This window comes from Salvia miltiorrhiza, chromosome 5, assembly GCF_028751815.1.
Source record: "Salvia miltiorrhiza cultivar Shanhuang (shh) chromosome 5, IMPLAD_Smil_shh, whole genome shotgun sequence".
In the NCBI taxonomy this organism is placed as follows: Eukaryota; Viridiplantae; Streptophyta; class Magnoliopsida; order Lamiales; family Lamiaceae; genus Salvia; species Salvia miltiorrhiza.
The window spans coordinates 18,171,986-18,189,157 of NC_080391.1; the positions used below are offsets into that span (position 1 = coordinate 18,171,986).

General features: G+C 33.4%; 2 protein-coding genes across 4 annotated transcripts; one reads left to right on the plus strand and one right to left on the minus strand.

The window, feature by feature from the left end:
• The first annotated feature begins 6,629 nt into the window (after positions 1-6,629).
• LOC130986488 (leucine-rich repeat extensin-like protein 3) lies at positions 6,630-7,332 on the plus strand. The gene has a single exon (XM_057909914.1). It carries the CDS (start codon positions 6,750-6,752, stop codon positions 7,167-7,169), a length of 420 nt encoding a protein of 139 aa, XP_057765897.1. The 5' UTR covers positions 6,630-6,749; the 3' UTR covers positions 7,170-7,332.
• A 1,711-nt stretch (positions 7,333-9,043) lies between these two features.
• Positions 9,044-12,571, minus strand: LOC130986489 (protein WVD2-like 7). 3 transcript variants are annotated; one of them, XM_057909917.1, is made up of 10 exons: positions 12,344-12,571; positions 12,173-12,250; positions 10,901-11,545; positions 10,514-10,738; positions 10,369-10,406; positions 10,183-10,275; positions 10,014-10,110; positions 9,860-9,931; positions 9,582-9,689; positions 9,044-9,495 (listed from the first exon to the last, which is right to left on the minus strand). In XM_057909917.1, exons 2-10 carry the CDS (start codon positions 12,212-12,214, stop codon positions 9,205-9,207), a joined length of 1,611 nt encoding a protein of 536 aa, XP_057765900.1. In that variant the 5' UTR covers positions 12,215-12,250; positions 12,344-12,571; the 3' UTR covers positions 9,044-9,204. The 3 variants fall into 3 exon arrangements, with proteins under 3 accessions (XP_057765900.1, XP_057765899.1, XP_057765898.1); XM_057909916.1 differs by having other exon boundaries at positions 9,044-9,498; XM_057909915.1 differs by having other exon boundaries at positions 9,044-9,507.
• Positions 12,572-17,172: the final 4,601 nt, after the last annotated feature.

The following is a 17,172-nucleotide window of genomic DNA, read 5'->3' on the forward strand; positions in this document are numbered from 1 at the left end:
ATTTACCTTTAAATAGTAAAGTTAATTAAGTTGATAATGGTTCTCTAATTATGGCTCAAAAAGGAAACGAGCCAAGTAACATGGGATGGCTCAAAGAGGAATACGAGCCATGAATAATGGGACGGAGGGAGTATCTTTTAATTAAATATATATACAAATTAAGTATATATATATATATTATAATAAAAATTAAAACATATATTGTGGGGGCACGTGTCCCCATGGTAGGGTACATGCGTCCGTCTCTGGTTACAATTTTTAGGGACGGAGGTAGTATTTTATTTTGGACTCATTATAAATGACCTGTTTTTTATAAGTGGAAAATTTTAATCTTTTAAAAAGTATTTGTCCTATTATTTTTAACAAATTTATACATTTTTTTTTTAATTTTGGTGTTGAAATTTTTTGATTCATTTAGAATGCAATGAAGGGAGTATTTTGTTAGAAAGTGAGAAAAAAAAAAAGAACAAAAGAAAGAAAAGAACGAGAAGGTTCTAAAAATACATATAGAGCGAGAAGGGGCATCTGATGATTGACATGTCAGAAATTGTCAGTGGTAGATTAAAGATGAGATCAATTTGGGTTTCACCAAATCGTGGGTCCGTGCTTTGTCCATATCCCAACAGAGTTGGGTTAATTTGTTAGCCACCATGTGGCTCTACTTTATCACAACCTTATTTCTTCTACTCAATTCTGCTTCCTGCCTTTCTCTCATTGGTTGTAATATCTTTCTAGCTGCTTAATCATTTTCGAGTCTTACTAATATATGATCCACGCTTCGATGTGAGGTAAACTTATTTGATATTCGATCTATCACTATTTTTTTTTTATTACATTCATATCTTGCGATGAGTTTAAAGTGCTATTGGATTAATTCATAAAATTCCAATTAATTAAAAAAAGAAGTACGATTGGATTAAATATACAGTATGTATGTGCATCTTATGATAATCAGATTTTTTGTTGATAAAGTAATAATCAAAATTAATATCATTATATATATATATATATATATATATATATATATATAGGGTTAGGTTCAATGAAAAAGGCCTAAATGTAAGAAAGAAGAGAGAAGTAATCTCATCCGTTGATCTTATCTAATCTAACGGACATGATTTATTCACGCCATGTTCAACGGATTTTTTCGTTGAACATTCGTGAACATATACAATATTTTTGGGGGTTATGGGTTTCGACCCCCCATATGTTCAACGAAAAAATCCGTTGAACATGGCATGAACAAATCATGTCCGTTAGATTAGATAAGATCAACGGATGAGATTACTTCTCTCTGCTTTCTTACATTTAGGCCTTCTTCATTGAACCTTGGCCTATATATATATATATATATATATATATATATATAGGGGGCCGCTCCAATGAGACCCCCTAATTTTAGTGAGATCTAGGGCACGATCTGGTGCGTTTATTTTATCAATCCTATGGCTGATATTGTATCTGGAGGATGATTTTTTTTCGCAGGGTTCGAATCCTGGAGGGAGCAGAATATTTTAAATTTTGTTATTCATCAGTATATACTGCATTGTTCATCAGTATATACGGCTCTGTTCATCAGTATATATGTCTTATTCATTACGAATTTTTTAAATTTTATTTTTCATCAGTATATACATCTTGTTCATTAGATATACGTTTTGTTCATTAGTATTATATGTCTTATTCATTGTACTCATGTTACACGAAAAATAGGGGGTCTCACTGGAGCGCGCCCCTATATATATATATATATATATATATATATATATATGGGAGGGCCAGAATAAAAACACTCTTAAGTGTATAAAATATAAATGATTTTAAGTCCTTAGATCATCAAGATCTATGGTTGATTCGTAACCCTGTTGAATGAATTCATAGTTCTCAGTTCGAATCCCAAAGATAACAAAAATTTATTTTCGCAATTCGTAACTCTGTTGGATAAATTCATACGTGTTCTACATAAAATTCGTACATTAGGAAACGTTTATATTTTATACACTTAAGAGTGTTTTTATTCTAGCCCACCCCTATATATATATATATATATGGTGTGGTTCTAGATAAAACTACATTATTTGTGAAAATGTGAGAACCATCAAATCTAATGCATCCACTGTAAAAATTAATATTAATTATGAAAACGTCTATTGTTATTATAAAAGTGTGCATTTTTATAAATTTGATATACATATAATTAATATTTCTATTATTTTAATTTCAAAGAATAATCAAATTAGTAGTTTAATATATATATATATATATATATATATATATATATATATAGATATATATAGGGCGTGGTTCTAGAGAGAACTACATTATTTGTGAAAACCATCAAATCTAATGTATCAACTGTAAAAATTAATGCACTCAAAAAATAAAAAAAATTGCTCGCTTCAGGATTCGAACCCAGGATCTGCATTCATCCAACAAGATATATGATGCATCCACCGTAGATCTTGATGACCGAATGGCTGAAAATAGTTCTCCGTTCTTCTTTTATTTAGTGGTTCTTTATTGAACCTCTCCCTAATATATATATATATATATATATATATATATATATATATATATATATATATATACAGAGAGAGAGAGAGAGAGAGGGAGGTTCTAATAAAAACCTCTTTTAACATGAGAACTAGGAACCACATCTTAGCCTTTAAATTTGAAGATCTAATGGCTAGGATTAATTTGTTAAAATTAACTCCTAAAATGGGGTTAGTGGGTTTAGATATCCGTTTCTTTTATTTTTCAATTAGTCTAAGGTTATTTTTGTCTTTTAGTGATTACTTAATTAAATCTAGATATGATATACACGATTTGAATTACTTAATTAAATCTAGATGTGGTTCACGAAATGGATTTTTAGGAACCCAGTTTTTGTTTTTACTATTTTATTTTATGTTCTTAATTTTCTTTCATTATTTCTCCAAGTATTCTTTATTCTTCCATACTCTTAATTTTCTACACTCTTAATATCAATTATTATTGAAGACAATTGTAGCAGTATTTTTACACGATAAACACTCAATGTATTTATTCATTTAGTTTTATTATCAGATTTAATTGATTAATTTCATTGATTTATTTTCGTTTTTTTCTGAAATAATTTAAATGTTGATTTGATATTTAGGAAGTTGTTATTTTGCAGTGTTAATTATTATTCTTTCAATTGCTGTTCATAATTTCTATGAGTTGCATAATCAAACTATATAGTTGCTTAATTGCATGGCAAAAACTGTGATTTGCACATATAAATACGTAAACTGCATAGTTCAATGTATTTGTTGTATTCATGAAAGATTTTAGTGATTACGAATATTTTAAATTCCTAGTTGAAATAAAGGCTTTGAATTGAAATTGGAAATGCGTATTAATTTTTATTTCATAGATGAGTAAGAAAATGATGTGCATAGTTAAATTAGTGTGTTACATAATTGCAGAATTTAACTGCATAATAGGGATTCAAATTGCTTAGTTGTTTATTTTTTGGCTGCATAGATAAATTAGTATGATGCACATTGCAAAGTTGAATACTCAGCTCTTTACTGTCGAAATTTTTGATAACCCAATATGCTAACTTTGTCGTGAGTTCATTGATTTGTAGATATAGTAAATCGCCGAACCCGATCTATCGCACAACTTCTTTTTGGGCGTCGTTGAGCGATGATATCAACTTCTGCAAATGGGATGGGCTGCCACGTGATCAAAGCATAGGATGATTCTTAGCTTCCTTTTCAACAGGACCTTCATCCCCAACATTTACACTCATTTGTTTAGTATTTAAACCATCTTCAACAAAGTCATCATCGTGAATGCACAACGCTGCATTGATCTTCCAAACAACGGTCTTTCTTGCATTTATGACTCTCGGCTCATTAACTGCATATTAGATTGTTCCAACAAATAAGTATAATCATTTCAATATTTACTGATAAAAATATATGCCGTGTGTTTAAGATCTTACTAAGTGTGTCTTCAGAAGAAGTGTTTGCCTTTTCCTTTCCTTTATTCTTTATCATCGTAGCTTGCACGCACTCATCAATAATTGTAGCCGCATTAACTGCAACAAATGAAACCTTAAAATGAAATGCACAAATACAATAAAAACACAAAAAATAAGTCCAACTTTGTATTATACCTTTTGGATCATCAGTTTCAATTCCCTCACTACTTGGGCCAACATTTAATCTATAAATCATGTAAAAACATAAGCATATACACAATTTCACCTCTATGCTATTGTTTCCAACATCTATGCGACAACACTAATCCTCTATGCATGTAATATCCGAAACAAATTCCAAGAAAATAAGAAATTTGGCATCTTTGCAACAATATCCAACGGTTACTCCATTCCCACCATCTATGCATTTCAAATCTTCATCTATGCATTTGAAATTTGTGTCTGAAACTTCATTACAACCATCTATGCAATTTATTAAAAATTAACACAAGTCTAACATCTATGCAATGATATCATGTACCTATGCAATTGAAATTCGAATGGTTAAGAAATTACCTATTTGGAATTACCTTAAGAAAAATCGAGGTCTCCAAATTTATATGTCGTCGCCGCCTTGTACAAATGGCCTGCCTTCGACGCCGCCTTCAATGAAGTCGTCTCAGCCGCCGCCTGGTAGCAGACCGAGGACTAATCGTCGCCTTAAATAGTATCATCTATGCCGCCGCTTGCTATAGACTCGCCTGCGTCTTGCACAGTTTCGATTCAATTGCCTCCGCTGTCTCCTTGCAATGATTGGCGCCGAAAACCGCCTTCGACTTGCATAAATCGGCGCCGGAAACCGCCTTCGAGTTGCACAAATCGGCATCGGAAAAAGCCTTCGAATTGCACAAATCAACGTCGGAAACCACCTTCTACTTGCACAGTACAACGCCGGAAACCACCTTCGACCGCCGTCCACAGTTTCGATCGGCGAGTTGGAGGTGCATAGGCGGCGACACTAACCGTGAAACCCTAGATAAAAGTGAATAAATGAAAATGAATTAGGATGCACAAACCGTGAGTAATTCAAGAAGTTTACTATTACATTTTTACCCTTACAATTTAAATTGTATTTAAATTACTAATTAAATTGTGCATCTATATTATTAATGTCAGCCATCTATTTTTCCTAGATCAATGGTTTAGATTAGGTTCCTAGTTCTCATCTTAAGGGGGTTTCTACATTAACCACACCCTATATATATATATATATATATATATATATATATATATATATATAGGGAGAGGTTCAAATAAGAACAAATAAATAAAATTAGAACAGAGAACCATTTTAAACCATTCGATCATCAAGATCTACGGTGGATGCATCATCTTGGTGGATGAATGCAGTTCCTGGGTTCGAATCCTGAAGGGAGCAAAAAATTTATTATTTTCGGATGCATTAAATTTAATAGCGAATGCATTAATTTATATAGTAGATGCATTGATTTTAATGGTTCTTATGTTATCACGATAAGTGTGGTTCTCATTATAACCGCACCCTATATATATATATATATATATATATATATATATATATATATAGGGTGAGGTTCAAATAAGAACCACTAATAAAATAAGAACGGAGAACCATTTTAAGCCATTCGATCATCAAGATCTACGGTGGATGCATCATCTTGATGGATGGATGCAGATGCTGGGTTTGAATCCTGAAGGGAGCAAAAAATTATTTTTTTCGGATGCATTAAATTTAATAGCGGATGCATTAATTTGTATAGCAGATGCAGTAATTTTATTGGTTCTTATATTCTCATGATAATTGTGGTTCTCACTATAACCGCACCCTATATATATATATATATATATATATATATATATATATATATTTCAGTCATTTTTTCATTTTCTTACGCTATATATATAGTTTTTCAGTCAATTTTTTTTCCTTTTCTTACGCTCCTTTTTCCTTCCCATACTTAGTTTTTTCAAACGCCTTTTAGAAAGTAGTAACTTGTTTTCCACATACACATGCATAGAAATTAATTAATACTATTACTTTTTCTTAGTACATTGAAATTTAAAAAAAATTATGGTGAGTATAAGTAAATTAAAATATGTATTTGAAATGGAAAATAAAAGAATGATAATTAAGAAGGTAAAGAATGACCCGATGAACGCTATTTTCGCAAAATGAAATTGCTCCGATTGTATTTGTTTGTTTAGGACTCGCCCTAGCGTTTACTAGTGTGTATGTACTTGAATTTGTGTTCAAACCAATGTTTGAATGAATATTATTTCAAGTATCAATGGTTTAGGCATTAGTAGTTCATTCAATTCAAAACGTGTAGATGCCATCTACCATTTAATCCCACCAAATCTCTTCAAATTACCATAATATAATTTAATTATAATTTTATTTCGCTATTAATTTATACAAATTTTCAAATAGTGGGTACCCATTTCATCATCACTATACCAAGTCAATTTGAATAGCTCAGCCACTATGCATGACAATTTGAAGTGACCTCTAAACCTTTGCTTTTAGTTTGTTCAAGTACTTCTACCCTACCATTCTCACTCTCTCTCACTCCCTCCCTCCCTTAAACATTTTTCCTCTTTCTAGACATGACAAAAATTATCAAATTCTGCAATAAACTAAGGTACCTAGAGGTAGGAGCCCCCCCACCCCACCCCAACTTGTAATCATTTTAACTTAGTCTTCACACTCCCACCTATTTCATATCTTCCCTTTTCTTCTCAAAACACCTCTAAAACCATGGCCTCATCAAACCTTCTCAACATACTCTCAACTCTCTTATTTTTGTCCACGATTCTTGATTTTCTGCCGACAGCGACGCCGCAGGAGTGCCCGTATCCGTGTTATCCACCGCCAATAGGCCCCGGAAACGGCCCGCCAGCCACCACAACCCCACCGGCATCCACCACTCCTCCGGCGGCTCTCTCTCCTCCAGCTAATTCCTTCACTACTCCTCCGGCGGGTTACATCCCATTTACTCCGCCGTCGCCTTACTTTTCCGGAGCGGTGCCGCCGCCGCCGGAGCCGATTCTGCCTTGGTTCCCATTTTACTACAGAAAGCCACCACATCAAGATCAATCCTCATCGTCACCGCCAGCCACAGGGTCAACGAACCTTGTCTTATTCATTTTTCCTCTTCTTCTTGTTTGCCACTATTAAACTCATGTTTTCTCCATCATCCTTTTCATGTTGCTCATGTATGATGTATTAGCCCAGGATCGTTCATATATGTATGAGATGAGACCACAAATATAGCTTCTTTTTCATTTGTGTTAATATATTGATAATCAAATTTAATGGAACAGCTAATCTTATAATCTCATTTATTTCCTTCCTGTTTTATCCATTTTCGTGCATGTGACGTATTTTTCTACAAATATTTGTTCCTGTTATATATAATTATTTCAAGCAAAAAATAAATAAAAATTGAAACAAAAATCCCTTTGTGTTACAATAATATTTGGTTGTTTTTAATTAAAATTGTGGCCTCTATTCACTTTCTATTTTTCGTCTTTACCTTTTATATAATGGAATATATCACCACGTACACATGATTTCATCATCGACTTAGATGATTGTTTGCATTCGTTTTAAATATAATTTGTGACCTATTTAAATTTTAGACTCCAAGCTTCATACGTATATTATATTTATATGGGGGCCACTATGCATTTAATGATAGACGCGTGGCCGGATGAATAAACATGATTAAGTGATAATAATGTGACAGGCTAGCTGACTAATAAAATTTTAGCAAATTGCTTGCTAATTATATATTTATGTTGATATTTTTAAAATTTTATCTTTTATGTTGATAAATAATATAAAATCGAAATTTTTTGTTATAAAATTATAAATTTTGAAGCTATTCATATTTATATATTATTGTTTTTAAATGTAAAATATTTTTCGTATATCATAGTGACAAATCTAGCACTAGCACTCAGTATAATAAATCTCAAACATTAGCTAACATACCACAAAGGCACAAAACCCTGCGACCATAAAAAGGAACGACGACGGAATGAGATTCAGTGTATCACACTTTATATTTCACTTTGTGTTCCACTTTCAATTTTATTTAATTTCTTATATATATTTTTTTTTCAATTTTAACTTTGTATGTTTTAATTTAATTTTGTGATTATTAACTAGAGTTTATTCCATCAATCTAGGGTATATAATTATTTTTTATCATTTAATTTCACTTTTATTAGCTAATAATAGGTTGATAAATTCAAAGTCATGGTATATACTTTTTATAAAAAATTAATTTTTTGAAATAAAAATTAAATATAATTCATAGTGTTATAATAAAATTTATTTTTTTTAAATATTTTTAAAATAATATATATAAGTATAAGACACAGTAGTACACATAAGATTGTGGGACACTGCATCCCAACGACGAAGCCTACTTCTAACTTCTCTTTTCAAAAGGTAGCGAATTTTTTTTTTTGGAGGCGATACTAATTTGAGTTCATTAGTTTTCATGCCATTGCCATTCATATCCTTTATCAATCACTATGATTTATATTCCGATATTGGATGTGCTATGCTTTTATTTGAGGACGGAATATTATTTTGAAAACATTGGTCGAAAGCAAAATAAAAAAAATTAAATGCGATTTTTTTAAGAGATGGGCGAAATTCACATGAGCAATATTTTTCATCATACAATTTTCTGTTTTTAGTAATTTAAAGAAAAAAGAAAAAAGAAAAGAATTAGAGGCAAAGCTTTAATAATGGACCATCTTTGATGTTGTTATATGGTCTTACCAAAAAGTGGGGGCTCCCCTACTTTTATCCTCTAAAATTCCAAATAAAATGAAAGATCAATAATGGCCTCAAGAAAATGAGCTCTTAACTACCTAATTTTGTCCACTTACAATCTTGATAATGGTGGCGGAGACTGATATTAAATGGTAGCAAAATTTCAGCTAAAACAAAAAAAAATGGAAATATTCTTTAACTAATATGCGACAAAGACGTCGGGTGCAGGCGCTGTTGCAAGAATAAACAAAGCATAAAGATTGGTAAAGCATCTTTGCAGTATAATGTGATGAGAAAATTAACAATTTAAAACAATTATAGAAATAGTAGATCCAGTGTCTCAGTAAAGACAGTCTTGTGAGATGGACGAACAACTACAATTTATATTACCTTTTGTTAGATTTTATGGGCTTGAAGGGATTTATGATTGTGCATACTTGTAAGCTTGTCCATCTCTCTCTCTTTCTTTCTTCCCACCCACCTGCCTACTTGCTACTGCTTCTGCAGCGGGGGACGACGGACTGCTGTCCGACGTTACTGTTGAATGGCAGCTCGTTGCCTCTGACGCCTGTGCTTGATCAATAATTGTCTTTGGACCTGCACAGACTTTGTTCGTGCCTGCCGTGGAGCTTACTCTTGACCTTTCAGAGATGCTGCTACTGCTTAAGCATTTGGTCTGTGCTCGTCGTGGTTTGATGTTTCTAGCTATGCCCTGCAGCAATGTCTAAACCCGATCATCATCACTAGATTTCAGTCTCAAATTTTCAAGTGAGGATTTGACAGAGATTTGTTAGTTACCTTGTTTTGAACCGACTCACGCTCGACTCCATAATAAAACGATGGCAGTGGTGTAGCCTTGAAGTTTAAGGTTTTCCGCAGCTGTTTAATTTCAGCTTCTGTTTTTTGCTACAAGCACACAAAAAAGGGGCAAGATATTTACTTAAAGAAAGATATTGGCTTTGGGGAATAGAAACTGAATTGGAAGTAATTGATATGAAGAATTGCTATGAGTTCTAGAAAATACAAAACTGGAAAAGAGCTCATAAAGATCACTGTACACATCAAAGGTTCATTACCTGAGCTTTTGCCTGAATTTTTCGCCTCTCAGCTTCTCTTGCATGAATCTTCTCCTCAATCTTCATGTCAAACTGAGAGACAAAGACTTCTCAGCTAGAGAACTATCTTAATAATTAATATATCATACAGTTGACAGATACATAACTAAATTACCTCTTTCCTTCTCTCTGCACGTTCATTGCATTTGAAACTGAACCTTGAAGTATCCTGCTTTATATATCGTTGAGGCGCACCAGCTACAGACTTCATCCTAAAATAACAAGTTCATCAGAGAATCTCATATCATGAACTAGATTGAAAGTTCTTGCGTTTGATTGCAAACCTGTCTTCACTTTGGTGCACTCTACTGGGACCTTCCCTCAGAGCAGAGGACCGAGGGACCTGAATTCCTTTGTTTCTTGATTCTTTGTCACCCCTATTATAAATGCAAGGGGAAGAAAAATGATTTAGTGATGGCTTATGAGTTATGAGGCATTCACTTAGATAACCAAGAATCTTAATATATTACCTTTTGATTTCATCTACAAATTTTGCTTTTGAATCAGGCTGAGGAAAAAAAGGGAAAAACATTGATTGACAGCAAGATCAGAATCTAAAAATGCCCTTTCAACATGCAAATGTCAACTAACAGGATTCACAAACGTCAAGCCAACCTCGGGTTTCAGGGATTTCTGCTTTGTGTATTTGTCCTGAGCAGTAGCATCTTTAATCTTCTTTTCTGCTTCTAGTCTCATCCGAACATTATGTACTGTTTTACTAGGTCTTTTTTCTGAACATTTGGACACTTCCTTGCTGGATGTGTACCTTCTAGTCTGTGTAACACTAACTCGACGTACCAATCTAGGCTTCACATGTTCAGCTTGTGATGGAACATTTTCCTGCATTAATTGTCCTGCTTTAGACTGATATGCTATTATGGGATCATGGAAAAATTCATTACTAAATTAGGTATCATTCCGATTTATGAAGTCTACTCACAATTAACCATGTCTAAACAATCCAAGTTTACTACTATGACTACAAATATGGAAACAGCAAACCTCAGAAGATGAAACTTGTTCTTTTGGGCTGGCATCTCTATTTTCCTCAGCTGCCTGATTATCACTGAGCAGGCCAATGACTGGATTTGATACATCAGCCGTATCTGAATTAGCAGCATCAAGATCTAGTGCTTCTTTCACTTCTGTCTCTAATCTAGAGTCCATTCTCGGTTTAGAATGATGCTCCTCTTCCACCATCCCACGTTCTGAAAAATAGTCGACATCTCTAGCGTTATCACATGAATATTCAATTTGAGCATCTAAACTCGATGAGCCAGATACTTCTGCTTCTTGTTCCCTCAATTCATGCTCACTTCCACTAGCAGAATCATCCAGCCTTTCATCAAGCTTTGGCGAATGTGTGTGCATGAAGTCATCATCATAGCATCTCTTCTCCGAAGCTTCATTATCACTAGTTTGGCAATCTGTCTCACTCCGACTTCCAGGGGAACAAAGACCAAAAAGCCCCTTCTTTCTAAAATGAGCCTCAAGAATAGCTTTCTTCTCAGTAACTGAACCGGGCTTTGAGCATTTTTCAACCTCTTCAAGATACCTATTATGAGAGAAAGATGACCTCCTCTCCCAACATAGATCTTCACTTTCAAACCTTCCAAATGATATAGATCCCGAAAGAAAAGATTCAGCCTGTGCAGAGAGGGGCAAATTAGGAGGAAACGCCCAATAAACCTTGGATTATAAAGTTAATCTTGCTATTTGTTACGAAGTAGATCAACAAGACTGTCTACCCTAGTCCAATATTATCAAAAATAACCACAATGCACAACTTTGTTCACAAATAGATAAAAGATTAGAGCAAACTTTTGTATGCATTTAGCAGAATGATTCTCATCTCACAGTATTAAGCAGACCAAGAAAATAACAAATCTGAAACAGTTAAAGCCAATAAAATTCTAACTCTGCCACTCTAATTACTCAGAAATGAAGTAATTAACGAATAACGAGAAACACAAGCAAAAATCCCAATACACAATCATAACAAGAGCTACTGCCAAATTCAAATAGGACATTATTATACTACGATTTTTACTCCTAATCTCAGTATCAGCTACACGATTTGTCTAAAACAACTGAAAAATAAGTTTAAAGCCAAAAATTCACCATCTTCATACGCATTACGTGATCTACCCACCAAACAAGATCAATAAAATATTTCGAGCAAAAATGTAAACCCAGCCATACCGACAATTCGGATCAATTCATTGAATGCAAAAAAAAAAAAAAAAAAAGACAGATCCCAAATCTAACTGTTACCTTAAATTGAAGTCTGACTGGTTCTCCAATCTCACCAGCCATTTCTTAACTGCTCAAAACCATAACGTTTCCAAGCATCTGAAACGCCACAATAAAAAACCCATCAGCCAAAAAGCGCAATATTTATTTCATAGCATTGGCATCAGAAGTTGATGGAGAAATTAAACTCACAAAAAGAATTCAAGACCAATAGGCGGAAGAATATGGATGTGATCCCTTTTCTGTATTTTCTTGGGATCGAAGTTGATAGCGAGAGTGATTATGATGTGAAAAGAAGCAATTTTTGGGCTTTAAATCATAAGAAATGATTGAGATTTAAAAGAAAGATGGGGAGTTGAGAGAGAAATGTGATGGATGCAGAAGTGAGCTTCTTCGTAGTGTGTAGTAATACATGATCATGTGCCGCTGTTTTTTTTCCTTTTTGTCTTTTTTTCACTCAACTGAATAATTGGGGGCCCACGTTATTATGTGGTGATCGCCGTAGGATGTGTGTGAATCGGACGGCTGGTAGCAGTTAAATGTGGGTTTTGAAGGCTCTCACACGTGCTGCTATCATGAGGTTTTTGGTTTGGGCGCTAAATTAATCATTTCTTGGAGTTTAGAAGATGAACATGAACGTGTCACTGATTAGTGCCTTGAGCTTCGGAAACCAACTTAATTTTCCCTATTTCGATTTTATTTTTATTTATTTGTTGAAGTTCGAATTATAATTTATTATTCATACTGTCAAAATTTAGGACGATGAAACCTCTCTACTTCATTTTCTAAGTAACGTGTGTGAAGGGGCAACCATTTGTGATGCCTAATGTGATGTGTTATAAAATTAAGCGACTAGACAGTAATATTTCTAATTTAAAATCAATAATCAATTGATCACAAGTGTATATTTTTGGGTGGTGCCAACATGAACATGGTTTTTAGGGCATCATGAGAATAAATAAGTACGCATGATGTCTCAATAGGACCGACATGCATGAAGAAAATTCATGTTCGAAAACTAATGGAGCTTGTAGCCTTGTACAACGAAGTATAAGCCTTGATACGCAGCTTTGAATTTATCGAAACGTTTTAAATTTTATAAGATTAAGGATTAATTATATATAGTGTATGATTTCAACTCTGAAATTTTATCATTTTATAATTTCGATTTTAATTTATTTTTTGTATAGTTTGGAGAAATTATTTAATTATGATTAGAATCATACAAATATTATCACGGTAGCTATTCTTTATACAAATTAGACCTGAAACGATAATCAATCGTCAATAACTAGAGCTTAATATATTCTACACTGAAGAGAATTTTCAACAGTATATAACACATCATCATCGGATCATTGGTGTGGTCGGAATTGCACTTGAAAATTGACTCTCTTATACTAATTTTTAGGCTCGATTGCGATCAAACCTGTGGTCCGATGCCAATGCATTTCTTATAGTTGGAAAGCTCTTCGGTGTAGAATACACTAGGCTTTAGTTTCGTGGCGATTGATCGCCATTCATTTATAATTTCGATAAAGAACAATTATCGTCATAATTTTGATATGATTCTAATCATAATTGATCAATTCCTCAACATTTAGGCTATATAAAATATAAATCAAGATTGAGATTATAAATTGAAATTCGCTCAAAGTTTAAGCTATAAATTATAATTAATCCTAAGATTACTTATAGTTTATGACTTGAACTTTTAGTGAAGTTAAGGCTATAAATTTAAATTAATTTAAAGTTATAAACTATAATAAATTTAATTTTATATTAGGATAATGGAAGGTGTACGTAGTTAATTTGTTTCATTATTTTCTGATTGCATTATTAGCTTCTTCTTCTTCTTCTTTTTTGACAAGATTATTAGCTTTTATGTTAAATGGAAGCTATCAACTAGACGAAACTCTAATTCAATGCAACTCTAGTATAGTGTTTCAAATTTCAATGAGAAACTGTAGATAGAGTTTTCATTATTCATCAATGCCTAGTGAGTGGTCCAACTTAATAAAGTGAGGCCTTAATTTTAGGCCCCTAATGCATGCATTCACCAAATTTTCTCGACTTACTCTTGCATGTCTATGCCATAGTCTTGATTTTTACACCACTGCATCTCTACCTCTCAAATAAAATAATGTCTCACTCCCTCTCCCACAATCAAAATTATGTGGTTTTGATATTAATTGACTCGAAGTCGGCTCCATTGATTGAATTAGCTGCGAATTATTATTTTTATTTTTTGGGAAAGAAAAGAAATCTCCTCACCTCAACTAATGGAAATCAGCCTTAGATGTACGTATTCATCCTGATCCTACAATGTCTCACCGTTCCGCTCAAAATTAAAATGATGAGTTCCACTTCCCCTTAATTATAATGCTTCAATATAATTTATGGTCTTAAAATTTAAAAATATAAGAGCATCTGCATTGGCCTACTCGAGGGCCCTTACTCGAGTAGCCCAATGCAAGGCATGCCTACTCGAGGGCTACTCGTTCGTTCGAGTATACCCGATCTTGCTTAAATTGTGGCGCGTGTTCTACACGCGTCCTTATTAAAAAAAAATCAAATTTTGAAAACGGCAACTTTTTGGTAGATTCCTTTTTTTTTTCGGTCCATTTGACCATTTGTGAATTTTACTTTTTTTCTTTTTTTTCTCTTCTTTAAATAATCCTTCTTCCAACCTCTCCACCATCTTCAATCTTCTTCCACTTCCATCTCCTTCCACCATCTTCAATCTTCTTCCTCTATTTATCAACCTCCATGGATCCACACAACCCAAACATATACGATCCAAATTGGTGCCCCGATCTTTCCACCGATTATCATTATGATTTTAAATTAATGCAATTTAAATTTGAATTAAATTGTGATGTTTAAATTTAAGCAATTAAATTTAAATGAAAACCATAAAAATCAAAACTAAAAAAATCAAGTAGGCTATCAAGTAACCCCACAATGGTCTCCTCTACTCAATGTGGTCCCCTACTATCAAGTAAGTTATCAAGTAGGCTATCAAGTAAGCCCACTGTGGATGCTCTATATTTGTTTAATATCCAACTTTGTAAAAGTAGGTATCAAAAGTTTATTTTTATTATTTTTTATTTTTATTTTGCAATATCGTCCTATAGTTATTTTCTTGTTTTGATGTTTTTTTTTTTTTGAGGAAATTCTTGTTTTGATGTTTGTTTGTTAAAAAAGATGATATGATTATATAACTCTTGTGTGACACACACTTGCAGGTAATAATTGTAGCTTCGATTACTTTTGTACATTTTGATTTTGATTTGTACTTGATTATTTTATTTTTGTTTGATTCGGAACATCAATTTCGTCTTGCAACTTTTCGGTTCATAAATTCCTCTTGCAACATTTCTCCCCTTTTTGTGTTCTGTTTTTATTTGATTCTCCTTTCACCTGCTTGAAATTCCGTTTTGCAACATTTCGCCCATAAATTGGATTTCGCGTGTATCTTTGAATTCACTTATCTTACAAAATTCAACTTCATTTATCCCTTCTTATGTACTATTGATTTATACTGAAAATTTCTTCACATGAATGAAGTGTCAAATTCATCAAAAATAAGTATTAGTACAATATATTTACGGGTAAAAACAAATTCAACTATACATTTGAAAGATTTGGAATAGAACAAAACACAACACAATACAATTTGTCTAAATTCTCTGAAAAAATTACACAACTTCTCTTAATTCCTCACCGATCATATTTTTAACCAACATTTATATTTCAAACAAAGAGGCAAATAAAGAGTTAGTTTGAATTGAAATTCCTCTCAAATTTGAACATTTCAAATATGAGTTATATTAAAATAAACATCAATGCATTACGAACTCATCTAATTAATCTAATTATTAAGATAAGAGATTTTAGCCAAACATGTTCATAATCAAAACAAATCCGAAATCATAAAAAGACATAAACAAAGATATAAAAGATAGAGATTCATAGATAAATCCTATAATCTAAATTTTCATCGAAATTCCGTCTTTTTCCTGCGGTCATGGTCGTGACCGTAGCTGAAGAACTCGAGGGAGTTGGAGGCGTCCGCAACCCGGACCGCGAGTGCATTCTGGACAGTTTTGGGCATTGAGCCATTCACTACAAAAAAATGCGTAAATAGCGACGAAAAATAGCGACGGCGGCGCCGCCGCCGAAAATTACCGACGACACGGCGGCGGCAAAAACGGCGACCCGCCTTTTGCTTATTACCGGCGCATTACCGACGGCAAAACAACCGCCGATGATAAGCGGCGGTTGCGCCGTCGCTAATTTAAATATATACTATTATTTATTACCGACGGCAATTGCCGTCGCTATTTACCGGCGGCAAGCGGCCGCTGCTAATCACCACCGCCGGAGACATCCGGTGAAAATTACCATCTGGCCGCCCGCCTTTTTTTCATTTATCATCTAATAAGTTGGTCACGGCCGTGACCGCGGTCAAAAGGCGAAATTATGCGTTTTTGTGGTCCCAGACGGGATTTTCAGCCCCAAATATCCCCTTCTTCTCTCATTTATCATATCAACCACCACAAATCACCTCTCCAAACCCATCAATTTCTTCTACCATTTTCTCTCTTCCACACATTAGAACAACACCAAAATCAAAGAAAGAAGAGGAAGACTTGGAAAGGAGCTCATCAAGAGTACATGATTGAAGATCAAGATTATAGGATTTGTCTGTGAATCCCTATCTCTTTATATCTTTGTTTATGTTTTCTTATGACTTGAATTTGTTTTTATTATGAATATGCTTGGCTAAAATTCCTTATCTTAGGGATTAGATTAGATGGATTTGTAATGAATTGATTTCTTCGTTTAATATATATCTTGATTGTGCTTATTGTTATATTTTCAAGCCCTAAATTTATCTCTTGTATGATTGGTTGGCCACCTTTTGTGCATTTCTAATTTGTGATTTGAATCGGGAGAGGATAATTACAATAGATTAGGAGTTTGATATATATCATCTCAATAAACCGGGAGGTTGA